Consider the following 24,896-nt stretch of genomic DNA (forward strand, 5'->3'; position numbering starts at 1 on the left):
CACTTAGATCTAATGGCTGTCAAAGGAACTGTCATGGCTAAGCACTAGTTCACCCTGGCCTTAGATCCAATAGCTGTGAAAGGAGATTGAGCTAAAAGCACTGTGAAAATTCGTTTTTTGTAATTTTGTTCGCAGTATTAGGGGCTTTGATGCAAAAACAGCGCGGAGGACCCAGGAACTTCACAATCTCCTCTTGAATGAGGCTTGCTTACAAGCAATCCCAAGGGCCATGCACTTCACTATCAATATTTTGTCCTTTAGTTTATGACTTGTTTAAGGCTTATGCTTCACGTTGTCATCTTCATTTCTTTCTAATTCATGCATTTTCTCCAAATTATTTCCACCTTAACATTGCTAGCATCTTTTACCAGTAAAGAGAAATAACTGTGCAGTTTCATCTCCAAGCATGTTCTATTTCATATTTTCATTCATTCTTCAAATTTATCTTTCCTGAGAGCTTTTCCCCAAGTTAATCTTTACAAGAATTAGTTGCCATTAATATGTTTATTTGACACACTTCCGTTATCTCTGATACAGATAAAGAAGAGTATGGTCATTGGGTTTCCCTATATAACACCATGAAAGCCATCAGAAACTAAACCAAATCCTTTTTATCTTCTTCTTCCTTGTGCTCATCCAAACTCCTCTTTTCTCACCCTTCTCATCTTTTTCGCTCTCCTTTATTTTCCGTGACGGAAAACATGATGTGGTGGAGTGATCCTATATCTCAGAGTCCCTCTCAAGGCACAGTTATGATGATGATCATCAGCTTCTTCCGTCATAAGCTCTATTAGAAAACTGCACGGTGGAGTGACTCATGTCCTCTTGATCTGCTGATCATAGAGATGGCTGGAAGAAGAATTGATGGCAGTGGTAGCACAGCAGGTTTTTTTGAAAATGGAGGGATCTGTGCAAATGGAGATCACGAAGCACTTCTTGTTGGTGGATGTCATGGTAATTTTTTTATACTTTTGATTGGAATGTTTTTTTAGGAAAAGCAAAGGTATGAGCTCTTGTCTTCCTTGAATATTAGCTGTGGATTTTGTTGAACTTAAAGATACATAATCGTATAAGAATCGGAAAAATAATCTTTCATTTGCATGTTCTTTATCATAAAAGTTTCAGATGATCAATGAAACTCTTGTTTCAGTTCAAAAATTCCTTTGAGATTGATTAGATCCATCATACTGAAAACACTGAACTTATGCTTTTCTTAATAGTTGTCACTTCCTATCTAGTGACATTTTAGTTCATATTTCCTTTAAAAAAAGGATATGTTACATTGGAGATGGCAAATCTAATGTTAGGATTGCATATCTCAAGAAAAAGTTGCTTGTTTGATGTTTCAGCAATATTCCTTGACTTTTTCCCTGATCTTTACTAAGTAAACTTGCTAAAAAAAAGTATTTGAACAGTCTCTTCCAATTCTATTTTTATCATTCAACTAGCAATAAGATTATTGTTCTTAATGCAATGATTAGTGTATTTACCAAGTGCAGAACAATACTACACTTCAGGTTCACAGTTAATAATGAATTCTGATGATTCTCAAGGAAGGTATCTCAAGTTTGACTTGTATGAAACTGATTCAGACGAGTTAACTCCAAAGTTGGGCAAACAGAAGCGGCTAAGGGTCGATCAAGTGCGATTCCTCGAAAAATACTTCGAGCTCGAGAACAAGCTCGAGCCAGAGAGGAAACTGCAGCTGGCCAATGACCTTGGCCTGGAGCCAAGACAGGTAGCCATATGGTTCCAGAATCGACGCGCTCGGTTGAAGACTAAGCATCTCGAAAAGGAGTATGAATCCCTCAAGTCTAGCTATGACAAGCTCAAGGTTGATCGTGATAACCTTGCCCAGGAGAATGAGAAACTGAAATCTGAGGTGGTTTTTCTCACTGACAAACTTGTCAAGAAAGAGAAAACATTCAAGCTGCAGGAAAGTATCGACATGGAGGCTGAGGCCATAGTTTGCAGACAAGAGGGCTCCAGCCCTGCCAACGCTGCATTAGAGCACGAGAGCCCCATGAATGGCTTCCATTTGGGTGACAAGGATAAGGCTTTGGGTTATGGGTTCCTCAGGTCAGATCATCATCCATGCAGTTATGAATTACAGGTGGAGGACCAAACCTTCTGGTCCTGGCCTTAACTGCACTTCCTAGAATTTGCTCGTGTGTCAAACTTTGTTCTTGAAATAAAATGTACATTTTTCATGTATTTTCTCTGTGCAGTTTTTTTGAAGCAAAAAAGTTAAATCCCCTTATCAGAGTTGTTATACATATTTAATTTCTTAGAAGCCTTTTAACAGTAACAGTTAAGCAGACATGCTGCTTAGAAGCCTTTTAACAGTGACCAAACAGTTAAGCAGACATGATTAGGGTGTTGGTGGGTGGAGTAAAGCAGGAAAAGCATGGCCATGGGCAGCACATCAGTTGGTAGGAGAAGAATAGATCATAACTGTTGATTATCTAGCAGTTGAAAATAATTGATTCGTTTGGTCTTGCCAATTTGATCGTCTTATCTAGTCCATCTACTTCTTCTAGCTGACTTAATGAATGAAGACAAAAAATACTTCAAGAGGTTTTTTTTTTTTTACATTCTTAAGTGATTTGTTGGTTTTGTATTGTGAACACTGAAAAAGTTTTTAAAAAATATTTTCTTACAAAAAAACAAATGGACCTAATAAGAAAAAGACAAAATTTAATAGTAAGATAATCTGATTTTATAATTATAAGGTGAATGAAGAGAAACGCAAGCCGTCTTATCATGGAAGACTAATTACGTGGAAATCACATCAGACAGGACCTGTCTCGCCACATGGGGTATTGGGTCCCACTCTTCGATGACACGTGTCGAGCTGGTACACGCAGACCTTCTATGAACGAACAAATAAACATATGAGGTACGGGTATCAGTAGATTCCAACCACGTGTCATCGACAAGATCTCGTCGACGACCATTATGCGTGGATTAAGCTAGATCTGGATATCTAAATTATAAAACAATTATGATAATTATGAAAAATTATCATAGTGGGAGGTGAAATGAATTTTGCACGATCGATCGATCGATAACACTAAATTTGGTCAAATGTCTCCTGGTATTTTTTTCCTCTCCTCCACACACTTGTATCTCCAAGCACTCGTTGACCTTCCTTCTCGCACCTCCCCAGCTCCCCTCCCCTATTTAACTCTCTCGTCGTTTCTCTCTCGGTTCCTGGTATTAGATCTTGAGAGATAGAATAATGATCCATTGCTTTTAGGGTCAAACACCGATCACTTGTTTGAGCTCGCGGTTTGCAGCTCCTACAAGTTCGGTATCAAAACAAGCATATCTTATCACTTTCCAAAAAAAAGTCCACGTACGACGAAAGAAAAACCAAATATACTTACTTTCACAATGGTGCCGAGGTCAACGTTCTTCTTCTTCTTCTTCTCACTGCTTTTCTTAGCCTCTGCCACCTTCTCCGCCGCCCACATCGCCGAGTTTGATGATTACTGGAAGAAGAAGGCCGAATTGGCGGTTGCCAAAAATCAAGCCTCCTACAACCCCGACCCTGAGTCTATCACCAACACCTTCAATGCCGATGTCCACAAGTAATTGTTACGATTTTTAATTTTATTAATTCTTCTGAATGTGATCGATCAATGGTTAACATTGATGTTAGAGAAACGGCGGATATGGAGGAAGAGACGGGGAACAGCACGAGAAGAGGGTTGCGCGGGAAGAAGAAGAATTTGAAAGGGGATGAGCCATGCGTGGCGACGAACCCGATCGACCGGTGCTGGCGGTGCCGCAGCGACTGGAGCAAGAACCGGAAGCTGATGGGTAAGTGCGCGAAAGGGTTCGGGCGGTACGCCACCGGCGGGCTGGAGGGCCGGTTCTACATCGTCACCAACCCCGCCGACGACGACATGGTGAACCCCAAGAAGGGGACGCTGCGGTGGGGCGTGATTCAGGACCGGCCGCTGTGGATCGTCTTCGCCAGCGACATGATCATCCGCCTCAGCGAGGAGCTGATCGTGAACAGCAACAAGACGATCGACGGCCGCGGCTTCAACGTCCGGATCGTCGGCGGCGCAGGCATCACGCTCCAGTACATCCACAACATCATCATCAGCAACATACACATCCAAGACATCACGCCCGGGAACGGCGGCATGATCCGCGACTCGGAGGGCCACTACGGCTTCCGCACTCGCAGCGACGGCGACGGCATCTCCATCTTCGGGGCCAGCAACATCTGGATCGACCACGTCTCCATGGAAAACTGCGGCGACGGTCTCATCGACGCCATCATGGGATCCACTGCCATCACCATCTCCAACTCCCACTTCACCCAGCACAACGACGTTCGTACGCCATGCCTCGACCCTTAATTAATCAATTACCTCACTCGACGTCGACTGACATTTCTATAATTGACCTCGAATTGATCAGGTGATGTTGTTTGGGGCTAGTGATGCCTACTCCGGCGACGCGATCCTGCAGATCACCGTCGCCTTCAACCACTTCGGCCGAGGACTCGTTCAGAGAATGCCAAGGTATATATACGTCGACTTTAGATTGTGAATAGGGTAATTTTTCTATGCTGCGCTCTTTACCCCGCGCTCCTCGTCCGCAACAACCCAATCCCTCGCCGCTATCGCCGCTGCCGCTTCGCCGTCCGGCCACCGCCGCCTGCCACGTCACACCCGATGAACGCGCAACTCGCCGGCGCACATCCCCGCACCGGATTCCGACTGAATAATGGTCGGAATCCGACGAATTCAACCGCGATTTGACCAGAATCGGCTGCCAGTGCTGAGCGGCCGATTCCGACCAAATCGCGTCGGAATCCGATCAAATTCCGGCCGGAGACAGGCCGAGGAAGGACCGCTGGCCACGATTTGGCCGGAATCGACTGCCAGTGCCGAGCGGCCAATTCCGACCGAATTCATCGGATTCCAGCCACTTTTCGGCCGGAATCCGGCGCCGGACTTTGCGCCGGCAAACTGCGCGTCCATCGGGCGTGATGCGGCGGCCGGCGGTGGCCGGACGGCGATGCAGCAGCGGCTGGAGCAGGGCTGAATCGGGTGGGAGCGCACAGGAGCGTACGAGAATGGACCGCAGGATAACAAAATTCGTGAATAGGGATCCTTCAATGACTTAATCTATTTGATGATGATGCAGGTGCCGATGGGGGTTTGTTCATGTCGTGAACAACGACTACACCCATTGGCTGATGTATGCAATCGGAGGCAGCCAACACCCCACCATTCTCAGTCAAGGCAATCGATTCGTTGCTCCACCAAACATTTTCGCCAAAGAGGTATGACAAAAAAACATATATAATTAAGGTACGTATAAAGAATTTGATCAGCTAGCTACTGCAGGTGACAAAGAGAGAGTATTCTCCAGAAAACGTGTGGAAGAGCTGGAACTGGACATCAGAAGGTGACCTATTTCAAAATGGAGCTGTGTTTGTGCCATCGGGTGTGGCTCCGGACAAGGACGTCTTCGTCCTGAAGGATCTCATCAAGGCCAAGCCTGGCACCTTCGTCACCAGACTCACTCGCTACGCCGGCGCTCTCGACTGCATCCGCGGCCGACCCTGTTGACATTAATTATATATATATATATTCATCGATCGGGGAGATTTGAAGACTATATATATGTTAATTTCCTTAATTTTGACTCAACTATATATATTTTTTCACTAAACCTGATCAGGTTTCAAGGGCCTGTTCATGTTTAGTGATCATTTTGCTCTAACTTGTTGGATTTTGGGCTCCTTAATTGCATGTTGAACAACGATTACATGATGTGCACCACCTCATCAAGTGCACTGTTCAATGAAGGTTTACTTAATAATGGATGATTATATTCACTAGGGTTTGTTGGATTTATAACTAAACTTTATATTTATAAAAAACTTGATTATTGCATATTGTTGACTAGTCAATTACTCACTTAGCTTGCTATCTAAAACTAGCATAATTTGTTTTTTTGTAATTTTTTCATTCTCCATGAGTCCTTTTACTTCTTCCAAGTAAATAACTTACAAGAAGTATATTTTCAATACTAGTCATAGTCATGAGGTAATTAAGAATAAGATCTAGATGCTGATAGGATGAGTATCTTTCAAAATATTCCATTTAAATTAGTGTTTTTGTCTCCCTTGAAATCTACTTCAAAGTATAAATGGTTGACTATGTATGTATGCAATAAAACATGTGGGTATGACTAATTCTTCTCTAGAATATCTTTATATAAGAGGTGAGCAATAGTTGAGGAATATTGTAGGCTACTATTCAACTTTTCTTCCTTTGCAAACTTTTTATTTTTCAAAGAATATTCTTATACATAGTTCTAGCTAGTTGCATCCCTAAAATGAAGGGTCAAAAAGTCACCTTTAAAAAATGCTTTTAGATCAAACAATTAGTCAAGGAATTCGATACTATGTCGATCGGTCGGTTTGGTTAGACCTAGACTCCTCCATAAAGTTCACAAAAAGCCTTCAAAGAGTATCTGTTTGAATAAATACACCGTAGAAGGAAGAAAGTGAAAAAAAAATTACTTTTGGAATTGATTCTAAAGATGATCATGGCTCAAGAGTCAATGTGTCTTTGTCTAATTTTAGACACATTATGCTATATATTTCAATCGTTCACATTAAGCAACCTTATCTTTGTAACACGTACGTGAGTCAAATTTAATTAGGACGATAACTTAGACAAAGTTCATTGTTGATCTTCAGTCACCAACGTTCACTAGTCTAATCTTCTACTTAATTTTCTTATTTGATAAAAACTTGAACAATATCTCCTATATATATCCTCAGTTGGCATTGTCAAAGGCTATCCAGTAACTTGACTTGAACATGAAGCTGAATACATTGATTAAATTTTGGTAGATCTTACAAATAAGTCAACTAGTAGAGACAAAGGTAATAAACATCACTGGACAATAACCTTCAATGACTATATATAGTTCAATGAATCTGTAATTCGCATTTCATTTATTTTCAACAAGTCACTGATCGATCGATGTCATAATCTATGAAAGATAAACTTGGACGTTTTAACATAAATGTCAATTTCCAAATAAAAACAAATGCAAATGAAATGACAAAACCACAAATACAGATTAAAGCGCAGAAAAGCTAGGATTTTTCTCATTGTTGACTCAAGAGATCTTAAGAGATATATAATGACCAAACTAAGATATAAAACACAATCTTACTCTAAATCTATTGTTGTGCAACTCCTTTCAAAGTCATCGAGAAAGCATAAAACGATAGGGCCACAATTTTACCATGGTGTTAGAGGCTTCGATTGGTTCCTATACGGAAGGAAGGTTTTCTCTCCGGTATGATCGTCGATCGGTCTCTTTGATCGACCGTTGCCATTAGTAGCCCTCAAGAAGGGGCATTGGCATATAGTCGAGTGGAGGTGTGTAGGAGTTTTAGAAAAGAACTCCATCAAACTCTAGATGTTGAGTAGTAAACCTCTTCTTCTTCCTGATATAAATTTAGAAGAGTTGGATATTTAGATTATAAAAAAAAAAATCTGATTTAATTTGTGATACGGGTGGGAGTTGGCCTCCACATGACAGGAAGAGGTCAAAAATCGAACTAAGTTGTAAGTCAGAAATCCTACAGAGCTTAGCCCAGTCAACATAAACCCAAGTCCATACTTTATATATAAGGCTTGTGTGGATTGAGTTAGACACGAGTCTGATTTAGATCCGATGAAGCCAGGTGACACCCCGACTCCAGAAACCTCCACCACTCAACCCGACTCCTAGTCCGGGAACCTCCACCACTCGGCTCTTAATTCTCGACTGTCGAGCCTCCCCCACTCGGTGTGCGACTCCCGATCCTAGATCATCTATCCTAATGGTGAACATGGGATGATAGCTTCCCTCAATCAGGACGTGAGGAATTTAGAGTCATGAGTTCTACTTGTCTCGTCGGGAGGTAGTATAAAAAGAAGTCTGATCCCGCGGGTGTAGGTATGTGCATATAATTTCAGATATTTTTCTCTTACTTTGTTACTTTTCATCTTCTTCAAACTCTAAATCAACGAAGCTGATTTGAACATCAAAGTGGTTGTATCAAGGTTCGTCTTAGCCTTCATTCGAATCCTCTTTTAGTTTCGTAGAAATTTTTCAAAATTGGTGCATTCCCTTGACGATCTCTGATCCGCCACCAACCTCCTCATTGATGATTCCCTCATCCTTGGTTTCAGATCGGATCAATATACATTTCATTATTGACTCTATATCTATTACTTACGCAAGCTAAACTTTTTTCTCTACTATAAAAATAAAAAATAAAAAATAAGAGTTTTTTAAATCTTGTCATCGATGTAGTGAGTTAGCTAGCAACAAGATCGTGCATCAAATGTGCATAAAAAATAAAGTGAAAGGGATTCTATTCCTACTCATTTTGTACTATATGCAACTTTAATGCCAAGCAACAGAAGATGCTGACGCGCTTGCTCCTGGGATCATGGTGCAATGCCTTCTCAGTTTTTTTAATATTTAAGGATCGAATTTCAATTTCGAAAAATTAACAGATAAATTTTCCTTAATATACTGTTGACCTGAGAATACTAGGTTGATGAACCGCAAGTTAGTGAAAAGAATATTTTTGTTTAGTTAGAAGGGAATTAAAGGAAAATAAAGTTTAAGCATATAATAAATACAAATATGTAAATTGTATTATTTTCTTTCATTTTCATTATTACTTTTCTTTTCTCTTCAACGCTATCTACTTTGACATTTTTTACTTGTTCACTTGGATGGAAGTAGAGTGAAGGAAAGGAAAGAAATTATTTTAGCCTAGTTCATCCATTTAAAATTTAATAAATACAATAAAAAATAAGTAATTTTTCCACTAAATTAGTCGTCTTTTTAATTATAAGGACTTAAAAATAAATCCTATTTCAGTTGTAATTCAATTAAATTTTGATTTTTTTTTCAAAAAAAATATATTATAAATCTCAAGAAAGATAATATCATATCTAATAAATGTCTCCAAGAGGCATGCATTTACTCTGAATATAAGAACTTTATATATAAGATAGAATCGGAATAGCAATCAATTTTTGTCTTATTGTCTTCAGGTTCTTCTCCCAAAGCTAGTCAAGCGTAGATTATTCTACTAAAAAAAAAAATTATAACTATTTTAGGGTTTGAAAAGAAAATGAAAAGGAAATTGTAAAATCAATGAGATCCACGCAGTGTTGACATGGACTTTTCCTGTGATGATCCATCGCCTTCAATGGTAGGATCGAGAGACCTGAACACCTATCTCCCCTGAAGGTCCTCCATCCCTTTAAATACTCTCCTCGGCACAACTCTTTTATGTCAGGCCTCCAACTAAATTGCAAATTGAAGAAGAAGAAGAGGGAGAGGAAGAAGAAATGGTGAGTTCCTTTTCTTTCTTTCTGATCAATTCCAACTTTTCTCTCAGAATACAACGAATCAATCGATCAGGCCTTTCCATTTCCATGGCAGGGAGAAGGAGCAGATGAAGCTGAAACATGGGCTGGCTACGTGAACTGGAGGGGCAGACCTGCCCTCAGAGCCAAACATGGAGGCATGCTTGCAGCTTCCTTCGTTCTTGGTAAAGTACTGCAAGAGAGAAATCCCTGGGAGGAACAAGAGTTGACCCTTTTTTTTAATTTGTTCATCTAATTTGATGGTGAAATGACTGAAAAATTGCAACTTGGATTGGTGCAGTGGTGGAGATAATGGAGAACTTGGCATTTCTGGCCAATTCCAGCAACTTGGTGACCTACTTGACAGGATTCATGCACTTCTCGCTCTCTCGCTCGGCCACCACGGTGACCAACTTTATGGGCACAGCCTTCCTCCTCGCCCTTCTCGGCGGCTTCTTATCTGATGCCTTCTTCACCACCTATCACATCTACGTGATAAGTGCGCTCCTCGAGTTCCTGGTGAGTTGTTTTCGATCCGATTTCCGAATATTAGATCGCAATTCCTGCAGCAGCTGAGAAAATGAGTGTGATATTGAGCCGTAGATCTCTGTAATTTAGCGTTGCGCTCTGTTCTGTTGCGAAACAGGGGTTGGTCGTCCTCACGGGGCAAGCCATGCGTTCCTCTCTCAAGCCGCCTCCCGGCGAGGAGGCCGCCGGCGGGAAGGCCGTCATGCTCTTCGCCGGTCTCTATCTGACTGCGCTCGGGGTCGGCGGCATCAAGGGCTCGCTCGCGCCCCACGGCGGCGAGCAGTTCGACGAGAGCACCGCTCGCGGCCGCAAGGCCCGCTCCACCTTCTTCAACTACTTCATCTTCTGTCTCGCCTGCGGTGGCCTCCTCGCCGTTACCTTCGTCGTGTGGGTGGAGGACAATAAGGGCTGGCAATGGGGCTTTGGGATCTCCACCATCACCATATTTCTCTCCATCCCCGTCTTCCTCGCCGGCTCTCCTCTTTACAGAAACAAGATACCCACCGGAAGTCCCCTCACCACCATCGCCAAGGTTCTGCTCGCCGCCATCCTGAATCGAAGAAGCAATTACCAGAGCGCGCGAAACGCAATCGTCGACATGGAACAGAGTAGTCCCGCGGAGGATATTAAAGAAAGCGAGGCGACGGTGCCGGTGCTGGTGCCGGTGCCGGGGAAGGAGCTGGCGTGGCTCAACCGCGCGGTGGAAGGGCGGCCGCTCCATCGCAGCCTCGCGTGCGACGCGAATGAAGTGGAGGACGTCAAGGTCGTGCTGAAGCTCCTCCCGATCTTTCTCTCGACCATCATGCTCAACTGCTGCCTCGCGCAGCTGTCGACCTTCTCGGTGCAGCAGGCGGAGACGATGGACAGGCGGGTCGGCAGGCTGACGGTGCCGTCAGCATCGCTTCCGGTCTTCCCGGTCATCTTCATCATGACCATCGCGCCGTTGTACGACCACGTGATCGTGCCCCTCGCGCGCCGCGTCACGGGGAGCGAGATGGGGATCACGCACCTGCAGCGAATCGGGATAGGGCTGGTCCTGTCGGTGGTGGCGATGGCGGTGGCGGCGGCGGTGGAGGTTAAGCGGAAGCGAGTGGCGCGGCGGGTCGGGGAGGGGTTTCAGGGGCCATTGCCGATCACCGTCTTCTGGGTGGCGTTCCAGTACCTGTTCTTAGGGTCGGCAGATCTGTTTACGCTGGCGGGGCTGTTGGAGTTCTTCTTCAGCGAGGCGCCAGCGAAGATGCGGACGCTAGCGACGTCGCTGTCGTGGGCGTCGCTGGCGATGGGCTACTACCTGAGCTCGGTGTTGGTGACGGTGGTGAACCGAGCAACGTCGTCGGGCGGCGGAGGGCGGAGGGGGTGGCTGTCGGGAGGAAGCCTGAACCACTACCACCTGGAGAGATTCTATTGGTTGATGTGCGCGCTCAGTGCGTTAAACTTGGTCAACTTTGTGTTCTGGGCGATGATCTATCGCTATCGATCCAGCAAGAAATAGTTTGACATGATGAATCTTGGTTTGAATGCTAATCTTGAATTTAAATTACATATCGATGAGGATCAAATTAAAATTTAAATAATTTTTCTGTTGATGGATTCAATGTTAGGGTAACTCATAAACCTCGTTTATGTAAATTTTCTTACTTATAAAGTGTAAGTGTGAATGTCTTAAGCATAATTATATTTGGTTAATTTTAAAAGAGTTAAATTTCGATAAAGTCAGGCAATACCTTCATAATAACGTATTTACTTTTTAAAAGTGTGAAAATTTTCATAATTCATATTTATAAATCTTTATGCTTCTTTTACAAATCTTTTAAATTCAACATATTTTTCATTCTATCCTAATAATTGATAAAATTTTTTATAATCAAATTGATCATCTCTAAAATTAACTATATAGAAAAGTTGGATACTTGGTGCTAGTTAAATAAAATATTAGTTCAAGATTTATATTATCAATTGTTAAATCTTTTTTTTAATTCTATTTCTTTATATTTCTACTTTAGAACTAGAATATATAGTAAATATCTTTTTATATCTCTTTCATCAATCCTTCACTAATGAAAATATTTTCAACAATTGTCAACTATGCTAAGTCTAGTCTAGTGATCCTTAATTCTATAAAAATAAATTATTTTATTTTAAATATTAAGTTTTTAAGTGGATATCTTTGAAAAATAAAAAATTTAATAGTCGATAAGTTATATACAATCGACTACTACATATTACAAATTTAGCCTAATAATGAGCAAGAGGAATATAATAAAAAAATAACTATATAAATGATGAATTATGGATAATGAATCTTAACTTTGTGTTTCTGATAAATATAAAAAATGTTAGATAAGCGTTATGGATATAATGAGATGTCCAAGGGTGTCATTTAATTTATTATATATAATTTTAGTTATGTAATTATTAAATAATCACATAACTAAGATTATGGGTATAAAATATAATTTAATATTATTAAATTAAATTTATTTATTTGAAGGGAATAAATATAATCAGTTTAATATTTATTATATTATCTTTAATTCAATTTATTTTTAAATAAATTAAATTAAATTAATAATATTAAATTAATAATATTAATGATGATAATAAATTGAAAATATAAAAAATAAATATAATTTATTTATAATTTTTTAAATTTAAAATAAATATATATTTTTTAATAAAATGATTCATTAAAATAATTATTTTAATAAAATAATTTATTAAATTAATAAATATAATTAGTTAATTTTATTTTTTAAAAATTAAAATAAATATTAATAAAATAATTCATTAAAATAATTATTTTAATAAAATAAATTGTTAATTTAATAAATATAATTAGTTAAGTTTGTTTTTTAAAGTTTAAAATAAATTTATATATATATTAATAAAATAATTTGTTAGAATAATCATTTTAATAAAATAATTAATTAACTTATTAAATATAATTTATTAATTTTATTTTTAAAAATTTAAAATAAATTATCTTTTTTAAATTTATAAATATTTAAATTGAAATTAATTAAATCAATTAATTCGATTTTAATTAAGTTTGGTGATATATTTCTATTATTTTAATTTTAAAATTAAAAAAAAAATATTTTCGAAATCGTAAAAAATTTGAGACGGCCCTGGTAATTAAATGTTCGAGGGGATGATGATGAATGCTGTATTATTTTGAAATTTTTAATTAAAATCAAATAAAATTATTGTTTTGATAACCTTGGACACCCCCAACCAAACGCCACTGAAAGTTAAATCCGATTCCTCTCTCGTTAAACGCAGGGCGGCGGCGTCTGCGTGCGAATCACCTCGAAATCCAGCGGCGAAGAGCTCCAGGTCCAGTGATTATCGATGGCGTCAAGCCAGAGCATCGATCTTTTCAAGTCCCAGGCGAGGCTTCCTAAATTCGCCATCCCCAGGCGATACGATCTCTTCCTTAGGCCCGATCTCTCATCCTGCACATTCGCTGGCCTCGCCGAGATCGCCCTGGACGTGGTCGATGACACTAGGTTTTTAGTCCTTAATGCCGCTGACCTCTCCATAGACAGCGGTTCCGTCCTTTTTAAGAGTCCGAGTGCCTCTAAGGTAATTTTGCAAAGTCTGATTTGATTTTTAAATGTTTTTAGTTGTATTTTATGATCATTTTCGGTCGTCTCAGGATCTCCGTCCGTCGGAGGTTGTATTGGTGGAGGAAGATGAAATCTTGGTGCTTCGATTTGATGATGTTCTTCCCAGTGGGGAGGGTTTTTTGGGGATCGGCTTTCAAGGAACGTTGAACGATAAAATGAAAGGTTTTTACCGAAGGTAAGTAATTTGTTTTTCTAAAGGCAAGAAATTACCTTTCTTTCGCATAACATTCTCTCTCTAGAATTTTTTTTTCGTGCGTGTCAAATTTCTGGGTGACTGGGTGTATAGTGATTGATTTGATTTTTCTTAGTGTGTACGAGTATAATGGTGAAAAGAAGAATATGGCTGTCACTCAATTTGAGCCCGCTGATGCTCGCAGATGCTTTCCTTGTTGGGATGAGCCGGCTTTTAAGGTGCTGCTTTTTGTTGCAACTTTTTTTTGTTTTAGGTTTTTATTTAATTCTTTCAAAGTTATTGCTAAAGCCAAAATTGCAACGTTTCCTTCGACTTCTAATCTTTTTTACTATCTCAGTAGATTAAATTAACTTTTCTCTTACCTTTTAACTTCATTTTTTTTGTACTAACGTTCTGTCATCTAATACTTGCTGTGTTAGCATTTGATTGTCATAAAATTCATAGTAGATACAGATACAATTTTTCCAGTGCTCTTGACTAACCCTCTATGATCTTTTTGAAGTGAGATAATCCTAGTTGATTTCATTTTTTTTTTCTGTACCCATACTTGCTTGTGCTATCTCCATGATGATTATAACTTCTGCTGCATCTTCATATGCGTTTCAGGCGACATTCAAAATAAAATTGGAGGTTCCATCTGATTTAGTAGCTTTATCAAACATGCCAATTTTGGAGGAAACAATTGATGGGCCTGTTAAGATTCTCTCCTTCCAGGAGTCACCCGTAATGTCTAGTTATCTGGTAGCCATAGTGATCGGTCTGTTTGATTTTGTGGAAGCTGCAACGTCTGATGGTAAGACCTTGCTTTCACTCTGTTTAATTTTGCGATTAAGCATATTGATAATCATGTTATTCACTATGCGTGGATAGGGATAAAGGTTCGTGTATTCTGTCAAGTTGGTAAGAGTAGCCAAGGAAAATTTGCACTAGATGTTGCAGTGAAGACATTGGACTTGTATAAAAAGTAATGATGACAAGTCTGCAACCTGTGTGCTTGATTTTAGTTCATTTGTGCTCCATTTATCACTAAGTACTGTCTGTATTGAAAATTGTTTTCTCTGGGTAGTACTCTGCTTGATATTATAAAGTAAATATTGACAGTTATTTTGCTGTGCCATACCCACTTCCCAAGTTGGATATGGTTGCCATTCCTGACTTTGCTGCTGGAGCTATGGAGAACTATGGTTTGGTCACATATCGTGAAACAGCATTGTTGTTTGATGATCGCCACTCTGCAGCCTCAAATAAGCAAAGGGTAATTTCTACGCATTTTCACACATTTTTTTCTTTCCTAATAGATTTGTAGTATTATGAAGCAAAAGGTAATTATAAATTGGTTCCCTCTTTTTTTATGCAAGTAATTATTTCCTATTTGCTCATGGAGTGACCTGTATATTTTTAGTATATGCAGCAGAATGCGATTTTGCATCATTATTACACAGCCCCGCTATTGATTCATTTTTTTCTTATATTCTTTTAGGATTATGAAACATAATATATATTATTCTCTTTTAGGCAAGCAATTACTTTCTATTTGCCAATAATAAGTTTTTGATACTTGCATATTAGGTCTTAGAAAATGAAAATTTGTAGGTGGCCGTTGTTGTAGCTCATGAGCTTGCTCACCAATGGTTTGGGAATCTTGTAACAATGGAATGGTGGACTCACTTATGGCTGAACGAGGGATTTGCAACATGGGTATTCAAGTGTTTCCTTTTATTTCTTATAATTGAAGACTTGTTATGCCAGTGATGAAACAACTACAATCTTGCTTTTTGATGCCTCCTTTTTGAATACAGGTCAGCTATCTTGCAGCCGATTCTTTTTTTCCTGAATGGAAAGTCTGGACACAGTTTCTTGATGAGACGACTGCTGGACTTAGGCTGGATGCACTTACTGAATCACATGCTATTGAAGTAATTTTTTAATTGCAACCTTAGTTTTACAACAAGCTTTACTTATTGCTAGGATGGATGAAGTTTGCTCGAACTTTTATTCATTCACTTATAGAATTTGCTGCTCTTGGCTTTTTTTAGGTAATTTTCCATTATTTATTTTTATGATAGATACAAATGTAAAAAATAATTGACTCAAAAAAAAGATTCCATTTTACCTAGACTTTGTTTGCCATACAACTCAACCTTCTTGTGAGTCCATCCATCAAATACCAACATCCCAACATCAACACTTCAAGTTGTCACTTGGCACCCCTATTGAATGAGTTTAAAATTTTTTAGCAACAGCCCTGTCAGATACTTGAATCCACACCCACATCAATTACTCATATCCTAGTTCAAGTAACATATCATATCATATAGTTTAAATTTTGTGTTTGTGAGGTTTCAAAAATGCTTGTATTTGACATCAATGCAGTTACAGTACAGTGCATATCATGCATATACCATATGCAAGTATACTTCTTATCCATTACTCTAAAATATTATTCAAAAAATAATTCAGCATCAGTTTTATACTAATATACATAAAATATGTTATACATAATTTCACACCTTTAATAAAAAGTAGTCCATAAACAAATAGTATTTACCTAGCAAACAACAAATGCAAATAAAACCAAATTTTAAGCATAACTTAAATGTTTGCATGAAAAGCATTAAAATATTGATCTGCAAATTTGGTGACATCATTCAGACAACTTTGAAAGCTGATGTCCAAATCTGACAACCTCCACAAGAAGTAAAATCTTCACACTCTGCGCTCTCTTATATCAACTGGTGGTTAATTTGTTTCTATAATGGCTCATAAATGTTGTACAGGGGGGTATAAATAAATCTGCAGCAGTTTCTTAGCAGAGACAGCTCATTTCTTTGCAAATATTTTTGCAGCGTCGCAGAAAGCAAGATCTAAACACCTTTTCCTTTTTAAACAAATTATGATTTTTCCCCCTCACTTCTTTCTGATAAAACAAATTCACTTTGCATTCATTCTATTGGTAAAGCTATTAAGTCAGATAAAACTAATAAACTACCTTGGTTTATGTGAGTTGATTAAAGAAAAAAAAACAAATATGAGATTGCATATAGGTATATGTGGTTAGTGAAGCAATGCATATTCTGTAGGACTTCTCAAGGACTTGGTAAGAACTGGTGCAGATGTCTATTTAGACTTGCTGATTCTCTATAGATCAATATGTAAAGATAATAGTAACTTTGAGTCTTTGACATCCTTCCATGGTGTGATGATCTAGCTTTGCAAATTACAATTACGTCTAGTGTGATCGCCAGGTTCTTTTTTTATTATGCTGCTGCGACAAGATTGTATAAAAATTTAGCTCAAGTTATAATTTCTCAGGTAGATATTAATCATGCTAGTGAAATTGAGGAGATATTTGATGCTATAAGCTACAAAAAAGGGGCCTCAGTTATTAGGATGCTGCAAAGTTACCTTGGTGCTGAAAGCTTCCAGGTTTGGCTTTTACATTTCCTGATTTTTTTTCAGTTTTTTTTCTTATACTAAGTATGCTGTCTCATTATTTTTTCTTATACATATTACTTGACCACTAGTTTTTATAGTTAAAGTCTTCCGTTTTTCTTGTTTAAGATTGAAACGTTATATGGTAGAAATCTCTTCTTTGAATGTAAGTAATTCAAATTGTGATATCATTTGTTGTCCCATGTGGATCCTCTTCCTATTGACTGAATAGGTTTCTATCCACATGTCAATTCTCTTGCATGTTACTGCACTGACTATTTGATTGCGAAAATTCAGGACAATGCTTATCCATCTATAATCATTGTGGAAATCAAGGGTTGAAATTTTGTTGTGTCAGGCAGCATGGACAAAAATTTACTGTTCCAACTCTGAGACATGAAATCTGGTGAGACGATATATACCTCAAGCACTTCATTCCTCATTGTCGTTTGCTGATCATTGTTGCTCATTGCTTGCCATAGTAGGTTTTCTTCCCTACCACTGGTCATAGCCAAATGAGATGAGGTTGAGATTGAAGCCTCAAGTGAAACTTTAAAATAATAACACAACCCGTTACATGTTAACATTACCATTAACCATAAACCTGCTATCCATTAACCTAATTCTCTATCCCTCTCGTTTAAATTGAGGTGAGCTCTTCTTTGTTCTTGTAGTGATGGCATGCATCAAGGTAAACCTTGAGGCTCCTCCTTCCTCTTCTACTTCTCATTCTCCTCTTCCTCTATTCCAATCTCCTTCTGCTCATTGATCCTATCGGTATCACTTGTTGACCTATAGGCACGACAACAATACACCAATATGGTTTGTTTTGATCGAAGATTGAAACTCAACGGACAAAATTTTACCTTCATTGAGTCACATATGGATATGTCCTAAATAAAAACAACAAAATCAACTTTAATTACTATTGTTAATTGATCGATTAGCTACTTATTCCAAAAGCTTGAGTTAGTAGGAAAGTAACCAATTTATATGCCATTTCTCCTCCTTTATGTGTGGGTGGGTGGCTACTGATTAATTGAAAAACCATCACATAAAATTTACTTTCTTTAATTAGAACGTAGAGCTATACTATTGAAGTTTGATATATCTTGTCATTGAGTAACCTTGATATATTGACATGTTGCGGCACCTAGGGCTGTAAACAAGCCAAGCTTTATGATGTTCAAGCTTGTTTGATAAGGTAACCAAGCCGAGCCGAGCCTAAAATAAACCAAACTTTTGAAATGATTGTTCAAGTTTGGTTTGGTTTCTTTTTTATGAGTTTGAGCTTAATTCAAAGCTTGGTTTGAACTTGGTTTGTTTAGATGTTATCGAGTTCTCAATTCAAGCTTGTTTGTTGTTTGAAACTTTTACATTTTAAGCTTGTTTGGTTGGTTATGGAGTTTGATAATACAAATTTATTTGTTCATTTTGAAACTTTCTTTCTTTATTTAGCATGTTGATAAGAGTTTTAATAATGAATATGATTCACAAATATTATTCACGAACGTTGTTCACGAATGCTGCTCACGAACATTAAAGAGCTGAACACATATGTGCTCAAGCTTGTTTATTTAGTTTAACGAGTTGTTCAAGTTTGTTTATTTAATTGATCTTATGTATATTGAATGAACATAAATAAGCTCTTACCAAGCCGAACACCAAGCTTGTTCACGAACGTTTGGTTCATTTACAGTCTTAGCTGCACCCATGTAACAAAGCATGCAAATTTCAGGCTTGGGAAGTTTTTTGGATAAATCATCAGGGTATTACATAAAAGGTCTTCAGAAGTGTGGCTTCTAGTGAAAATGCTCCTTTTTTATCCTTATGTGGTGCTTTCTTTGACAGTGTTGACATTTAACCCGTGTAGCCTTATCTTGTCAGTTACTACCTGACAAGGATTTTCCTTAGTCTCCTTTTCCATCTCTTATTGTGCAATTTGGAGATCAAACTTTAATATTCTTTTCTCAACTTTGTAAAGTACTAATGTGTTAATTCTTTTAGAGATCATTGGCTTCCTACATAAAGAAATTTGCCTGGTCAAATGCAAAGACAGAAGACTTATGGGCTGCCCTTGAAGAGGAATCAGGTGAACCAGTAAAGATATTGATGGAATCTTGGACTAAGCAGAAAGGTTATCCTGTTGTCTATGTAAAAATCAATGATGGGAAGTTGGAACTTGAGCAGGTTTGTAAATTTCCTCCCTACTAAAACATGCCAGCTTAAATCTCTTGACATTTCAAATAGATAGGACATTAGAAAAAGATTGTACACATTTTACATATCTAACTACACAGTTTTATTGTCTTATGACTTGATTTACTTTGAGTTTTATTCTTATTACAGACACAGTTTCTGTCAAGTGGTTCTGAAGGGAGTGGACAATGGATTGTTCCTATTACAGTATCTTGTGGTTCTTATGCATCTCAAAAGAAGTTCCTGCTGAAAACAAAATCTGAAAAATTGGATGTGCCAGAACTGACCAATTTAATAAGCACAAGCAATGGAAGCTTTTGGATCAAACTCAATGTCGATCAAACGGGCTTCTATAGAGTGAAATATGATGATGTCCTTGCAGCTGGATTGCGATCTGCAATAGAGGCCAACCAACTTTCTCCAACTGATAGATTCGGTACATGAGTGTCAGATCTTGTCATTCTTTTTGTTTGATAATGGAATGCTCAATATTTGTGTCAATTGCAGGCATTTTGGATGATGCATTTGCCCTTTCTATGGCCTGTAAGCAAACATTGTCATCTTTGTTGTCTTTGTTGGCTTCCTTCTCAAAAGAAGATGAATATACACTTCTATCTCAGATAATCACTGTGTGTTCCTCTCTCTCTCTCTCTCTCTCTCTCTCTGTGATGATTTTCTCTTCAACCTTTTTGATTATATAATATATGTATTACTTTCTGCCAAACAGATTAGTTATAAAATTGCTAATATTGCTGCTGATGCGGCCCAAGAGTTACTGGCAGAACTCAAACAGTTCCTGATCACGCTTCTCTGGCGTCCTGCAGAGTATACATTTTTGCATTTTTTTTGTTACTTTATTTTGCAGCTATTGTGATGATATAACTTATCTTTTATTTGGTGTTGGCTTCAGTCTCCATTTTCCCCTTACACCTTCCAGTATAACCAATTCAATCTTGTAACTATACAACATACTGTTCACCTTTGACTCATTGCCATCTCAGCTTATTCTGGTAGTTAAAATTCATGATGCATGCTTACAGTTGCATCTAACTGCAGAATACAACTTGAATATATTTTTTTAATTGGAAAGATATTGCAATCTGTTATATTCTATTGTTTATTCTTTGTCGATGCAATGAAATTGTATCACAGAAAATTTATGCCACAAACTTCCTGTAGATTGCCAACATACTCCTATTTGAAGGAATAAAGTTAGAACTTTTGCTATATCTGCAAATTGATATTTTGTGTCTGATATCTTCTTAAGTAGCTTAATCATTATCTTGAAACAGAATCGTTATAGAAAAGAGGCAAAAAATTATTGGCAGAAATATCACAAATTCATTTAAAAACTTACTGTTTATTTCTGCTGCAGCCTGACAACTATTATTTGCAAGACCTACTCTTCTTTTATTTAGCTTTCTGGCCCTATTATTGAAAAGGGGTCTTTTTTAACTTTTGAAAATTAAGATTAGTGTTGTCAGTGTGTAGAATTTCCTATTTTGCTAATTCTTTTTGAAAATTTTGTATTTCCATTGGTAACTCCTGTAGGGAATATAATCAATTTGTCTTGAAAGAAATGTCTTAAGCCAGTGACACTGGCATCTTCATTAATTATAGTGTTCAATAACGTCCTACAGGAGGCTAGGTTGGGACTCCAAAATTAATGAAGGCCATTTGGATGCTATGTTAAGAGGGGAGCTATTGACTGCTCTTGCCCAGTTGGGTCATGATCTTACTATCAAGGAAGCAGTCAGACGTTTTTATGCCTTCTTAGATGACAGAGATACGTCACTTCTTCCTCCTGATATAAGAAAGGTACAAGTTTGGTTATTAATGTTCAAATGTCATTTTCATGTACTCACTATTGATATTTTATGAAACTTTTTGTAGGCTGCTTATGTTGCTGTGATGCAAACAGTCGACAGTTCAAACAAAAAAGGATACGAATCTCTTCTTAGAGTTTACAGAGAAACTGATCTAAGCCAGGAAAAAACTCGTATATTAAGTAGGTTGATCTCATTTTGTGAAAATAATTATTTTTATTGCTGACTTTTTTTTCTTCATCTTTTACTTGTGTTTATATAGGTGCTCTAGCATGCAGTTCTGATCCTGCCATTATTCTTGATGCTCTAAACTTCGTATTGTCTTCGGAGGTGACTTAGATTTTCATTCTTCATAACTGCTTGCTTTACTATGTTTGAATCTTGATAATGTTATTTTCCACGACTTCTTTACTATGTTGTTTAAAATCTATTTGAATATTGTTTTTAGGTCCGGAACCAAGATGCTATTCATGGGCTTTATGGAGTAAATATAGAAGGACGTGAAATTGCTTGGACATGGTTAAAGGTACATATTGCACCAGCTGTTAGTAAGATTAACCTCACAAGAACATGAAGTAAATTGATCGTAACCACATATACACAGGCCTTGAGAATGCTTTTGAAACATACAATACTAATGTGGCATATTGTGGCCTGGTTCATTTGAAACTTTTTCCAGAGCTTAAACCAGGTTACTCTGCATGTGCAATTTAGGTCTACATCTCAAGAATCTATTGGAAAATAAGTGCAGTAATGTGTATTTTTTTAAAAATGGACTTGTTTGGGCAATGTACCACTAGATTATCATTGCATTCTGGAAAAGTTGTAAAACTCAGATCGGTGGATTTAGCAAATGAACTGTTATGTATTCAATCTACTACAATTCAACAGCTGCTTTGAACAGCAAGAAGAAATCATCATGATGACGATCAGGTCTCTTATTTCAAGTTGACTTACAACACATAGGGTATACCTGCAGAAAAGTATCGTTGCCTTATTTATGGTTACATTCATATGCTGGATTGTTTGTTATTATGTTTCTACCAATGGTTACTTTCAACAACTCACATCTATGGTAAAATTGCAATCAACTGGTCAAAATAGGTAAAATGAAAATAGGTGTTTAGAATAATGCAGCTAAATGACCTTAATTGGAAGAGGACCCAGTAGTGAATATGCTGTTTGTACCATCTTTTTGACAGGATATTTCACTGCATAATTCTAGAGTTTGGTTTTGGCAAATGGTTATGATATTGCTTTTAAAATGCAGGATAACTGGGATTACATTTCGAAGACATGGGGCTCTGGGTTTCTAATCACCCTTTTTATCAGCTACACAGTATCGCAGGTATTTCCTACAACTCTTATAAAGTTTCTTATTTAGGCGAAATGCATGTTTGCTACACTAACATGGCGATGTGGTTGGTCTTTAGTTTGCCTCGGATGAGAAAGCCAACGAAATTGAAGAATTTTTTGCAAGCCGAACCAAACCTTCAATTGCTAGAACAGTGAAGCAAAGCATCGAGCGCGTTAGAAACAATGCAAAATGGATCAAGAGCATTAGGAGCGAGGAGTCACTTGCTCAGACAATAAAGGAGCTAGCAAACAGGTTCTAAAGACTTCTTGTTGCATTCGCCATCTTCCCTGTGGGATTAATTTATTTGCAAAATGCTCTGATAGTGTTCGTAAGCAAATTGTCTGAGTTTATTAACACCGAAAATAAGCTTGAACTGTGTCTTAGGGCAACATATTCTTCTACATGCTGACAAAAACCAGACCATTGTGTCCTTATTTATGCCTTGAATTAGTGCCTAATTTAATCTCAAGCAGCATTAGGAAAAAAAACTTTTTCGATGAATTAAAAAAATAATAAAGGTGCCATTGTGGTCTGCCCTAATGTTTTTTGTTTCATTTTTCTAGTAATCGAAATTTTTAAGGATGCACTCTCAATAGAACAAACTTGATGTGAAAATATAATTTTTGCACCCTTTTTTATTTTGAAAGTAGATAATTTTCTTTCTGATTTATCTATGGCAAAATTCAAAATTAAGTACATTTAAAAGTCAATCGCTTTAATTATTAGATAATCAAGGGAAGGATTGCAGGAATTATTATTTGGTTCGGCTTTGATAGATGAGAGATGATGGATCAATTGGAGGAGAAGGTGAGCACATAATTGACAGTGGAAAACAAAATATATATTAACAAATTGACCTAACTCTGTAAAAATTTTAAATTATTATATTTTTTTAGAATAAAAAATATATGTAGCTAAATTAAAAAAAAAAGAATATACATGTTTAAAAATTAAAACACATATTTTTCTTCCGTACCTGAATTCGAGGAAAAAGTTAGCCATCTACGGTGAAATCTTGATATTGTTTTCTCCTCTGGTAGATTCGTTTCCTTGCCGTCCCCTACTATGTCGGCAGGAAATCGATTAGAATAAAGAAGGCAAGTCCAAATTGGATTGTGGAGAGAGTGACAATGCATATGATGCCAGCAAGGATTACGTCAACCTATGACTCATTGTGACGTAGCACAGACAATTAATCTTGGAGTTGCCTTTTGTTTCTTTTTTAAATAAAATTATGTACAGTTTGGATCAAATTATATATTTATATCATTCGTATATATATACACGAGTACGGGTAAAGGGGAGTGTCTATCTACTTCTAAATCTCTAGAAGACGTCTAGAAGAGAACTGTTTAATAATAAAAAAAAAGGGATAATCACGAACTTTAGCTCGAGAGATGACTCATTGTCTTAATCGATTCAGAATGTTGACTCTTGACAAAGTCAGATTTAGTTCACTTAGACAATCACAATACATTTCATAATAGGTAGCCTGCCAAATAAAATAGATGACAAAGTGTAACCATCATATTCACACGGGTAAAGAGGAGTGTCTATCTACTTCTAAATCTCTAGAAGATGTCTAGAATCTTCTTTTCAAGAGAAAAGAATCCATCTTCTTTTCTAAATCATACGGGTTTGCTTTGGAAGCAAACTGTTTAATAAAAAAATGTAGCGATAATCACGACCTTTAGCTCGAGACATGACAAATGTCTCATTCGATTCAAAGTGTTGACTCTTGACCAAGTCAGATTCACACAGCTAGCTTTTAAGGTAGCTAGTGAAGTTCAAGATTCACATAATAGAAAAGTAAAAAAAAATGGCTATATCGTTTGGAAGCATAACTAGGGTACATGAAGATGCCATTAAATGTAGAAGACTAAGTGGTGATGCTAGATATATTTGAAGTTAAAATGAAAATAATATATTATATATCTTATGCTACACATTCCATCCTTTTAAAAAATATAAGATTCAAGATTAAAGTATAATATTTAAGTTAAAAAAAAATAATATACACATGATATTCATGATGAATTGTGCAATACAAGCGTATCATACTTATCCATAGATAACCTATGGACTAGCAAATTGAATCAGTATTTTTTTTTCAGTATTTTATTGACTCAAAAATGGCAGTGACTACAAGCTGTAGATAACATTCGAAAACTTCAGGAATGACATGAAATTTACTCTGTCGCTATTATTCACCAACACAATTTACCGTCTTCTTTGCTTCATGGCGGCCGAAAGAAGGGGACCAAAGACACAGATCCGACGACGATGCCCAATAAAACCTTCCACAGC

General features: G+C 37.5%; 4 protein-coding genes across 7 annotated transcripts; all 4 read left to right on the forward strand.

Moving 5' to 3' along the window:
* The first annotated feature begins 278 nt into the window (after window positions 1-278).
* On the forward strand, window positions 279-2,214 carry LOC141840910 (homeobox-leucine zipper protein HOX16-like). 3 transcript variants are annotated; one of them, XM_074729013.1, is made up of 2 exons: window positions 279-954; window positions 1,593-2,214. In XM_074729013.1, exons 1-2 carry the CDS (start codon window positions 846-848, stop codon window positions 2,144-2,146), a joined length of 663 nt encoding a protein of 220 aa, XP_074585114.1. In that variant the 5' UTR covers window positions 279-845; the 3' UTR covers window positions 2,147-2,214. The 3 variants fall into 3 exon arrangements, with proteins under 3 accessions (XP_074585114.1, XP_074585113.1, XP_074585112.1); XM_074729012.1 differs by having other exon boundaries at window positions 282-954; window positions 1,518-2,214; XM_074729011.1 differs by having other exon boundaries at window positions 283-954; window positions 1,500-2,214.
* Window positions 2,215-3,396: 1,182 nt separating this feature from the next.
* Window positions 3,397-5,597, forward strand: LOC141837413 (pectate lyase-like). The gene is made up of 5 exons (XM_074724819.1): window positions 3,397-3,593; window positions 3,665-4,349; window positions 4,438-4,541; window positions 5,170-5,308; window positions 5,373-5,597. Exons 1-5 carry the CDS (start codon window positions 3,397-3,399, stop codon window positions 5,595-5,597), a joined length of 1,350 nt encoding a protein of 449 aa, XP_074580920.1.
* A 3,762-nt stretch (window positions 5,598-9,359) lies between these two features.
* On the forward strand, window positions 9,360-11,493 carry LOC141838083 (protein NRT1/ PTR FAMILY 4.6-like). 2 transcript variants are annotated; one of them, XM_074725476.1, is made up of 4 exons: window positions 9,360-9,410; window positions 9,502-9,610; window positions 9,727-9,944; window positions 10,072-11,493. In XM_074725476.1, the coding sequence occupies exons 1-4, from the start codon at window positions 9,408-9,410 to the stop codon at window positions 11,443-11,445; spliced, it is 1,704 nt and encodes a 567-aa protein (XP_074581577.1). In that variant the 5' UTR covers window positions 9,360-9,407; the 3' UTR covers window positions 11,446-11,493. The 2 variants fall into 2 exon arrangements, with proteins under 2 accessions (XP_074581577.1, XP_074581576.1); XM_074725475.1 differs by having other exon boundaries at window positions 9,366-9,410; window positions 9,481-9,610.
* A 1,722-nt stretch (window positions 11,494-13,215) lies between these two features.
* On the forward strand, window positions 13,216-23,027 carry LOC141838082 (aminopeptidase M1). Its single transcript, XM_074725474.1, has 19 exons — window positions 13,216-13,538; window positions 13,612-13,757; window positions 13,891-13,993; window positions 14,382-14,568; window positions 14,646-14,739; window positions 14,877-15,030; window positions 15,369-15,473; window positions 15,575-15,691; window positions 17,088-17,201; window positions 19,215-19,397; window positions 19,557-19,842; window positions 19,914-20,035; window positions 20,134-20,231; window positions 21,047-21,224; window positions 21,300-21,414; window positions 21,495-21,562; window positions 21,681-21,758; window positions 22,503-22,580; window positions 22,666-23,027. Exons 1-19 carry the CDS (start codon window positions 13,305-13,307, stop codon window positions 22,846-22,848), a joined length of 2,643 nt encoding a protein of 880 aa, XP_074581575.1. The 5' UTR covers window positions 13,216-13,304; the 3' UTR covers window positions 22,849-23,027.
* The last annotated feature ends 1,869 nt before the right edge of the window (window positions 23,028-24,896 follow it).

Source organism: Curcuma longa, chromosome 11 (genome assembly GCF_044706935.1).
Source record: "Curcuma longa cultivar G26 ecotype Majalengka, Jawa Barat chromosome 11, ITB_CL_G26_1.1, whole genome shotgun sequence".
Lineage (NCBI taxonomy): Eukaryota > Viridiplantae > Streptophyta > Magnoliopsida > Zingiberales > Zingiberaceae > Curcuma > Curcuma longa.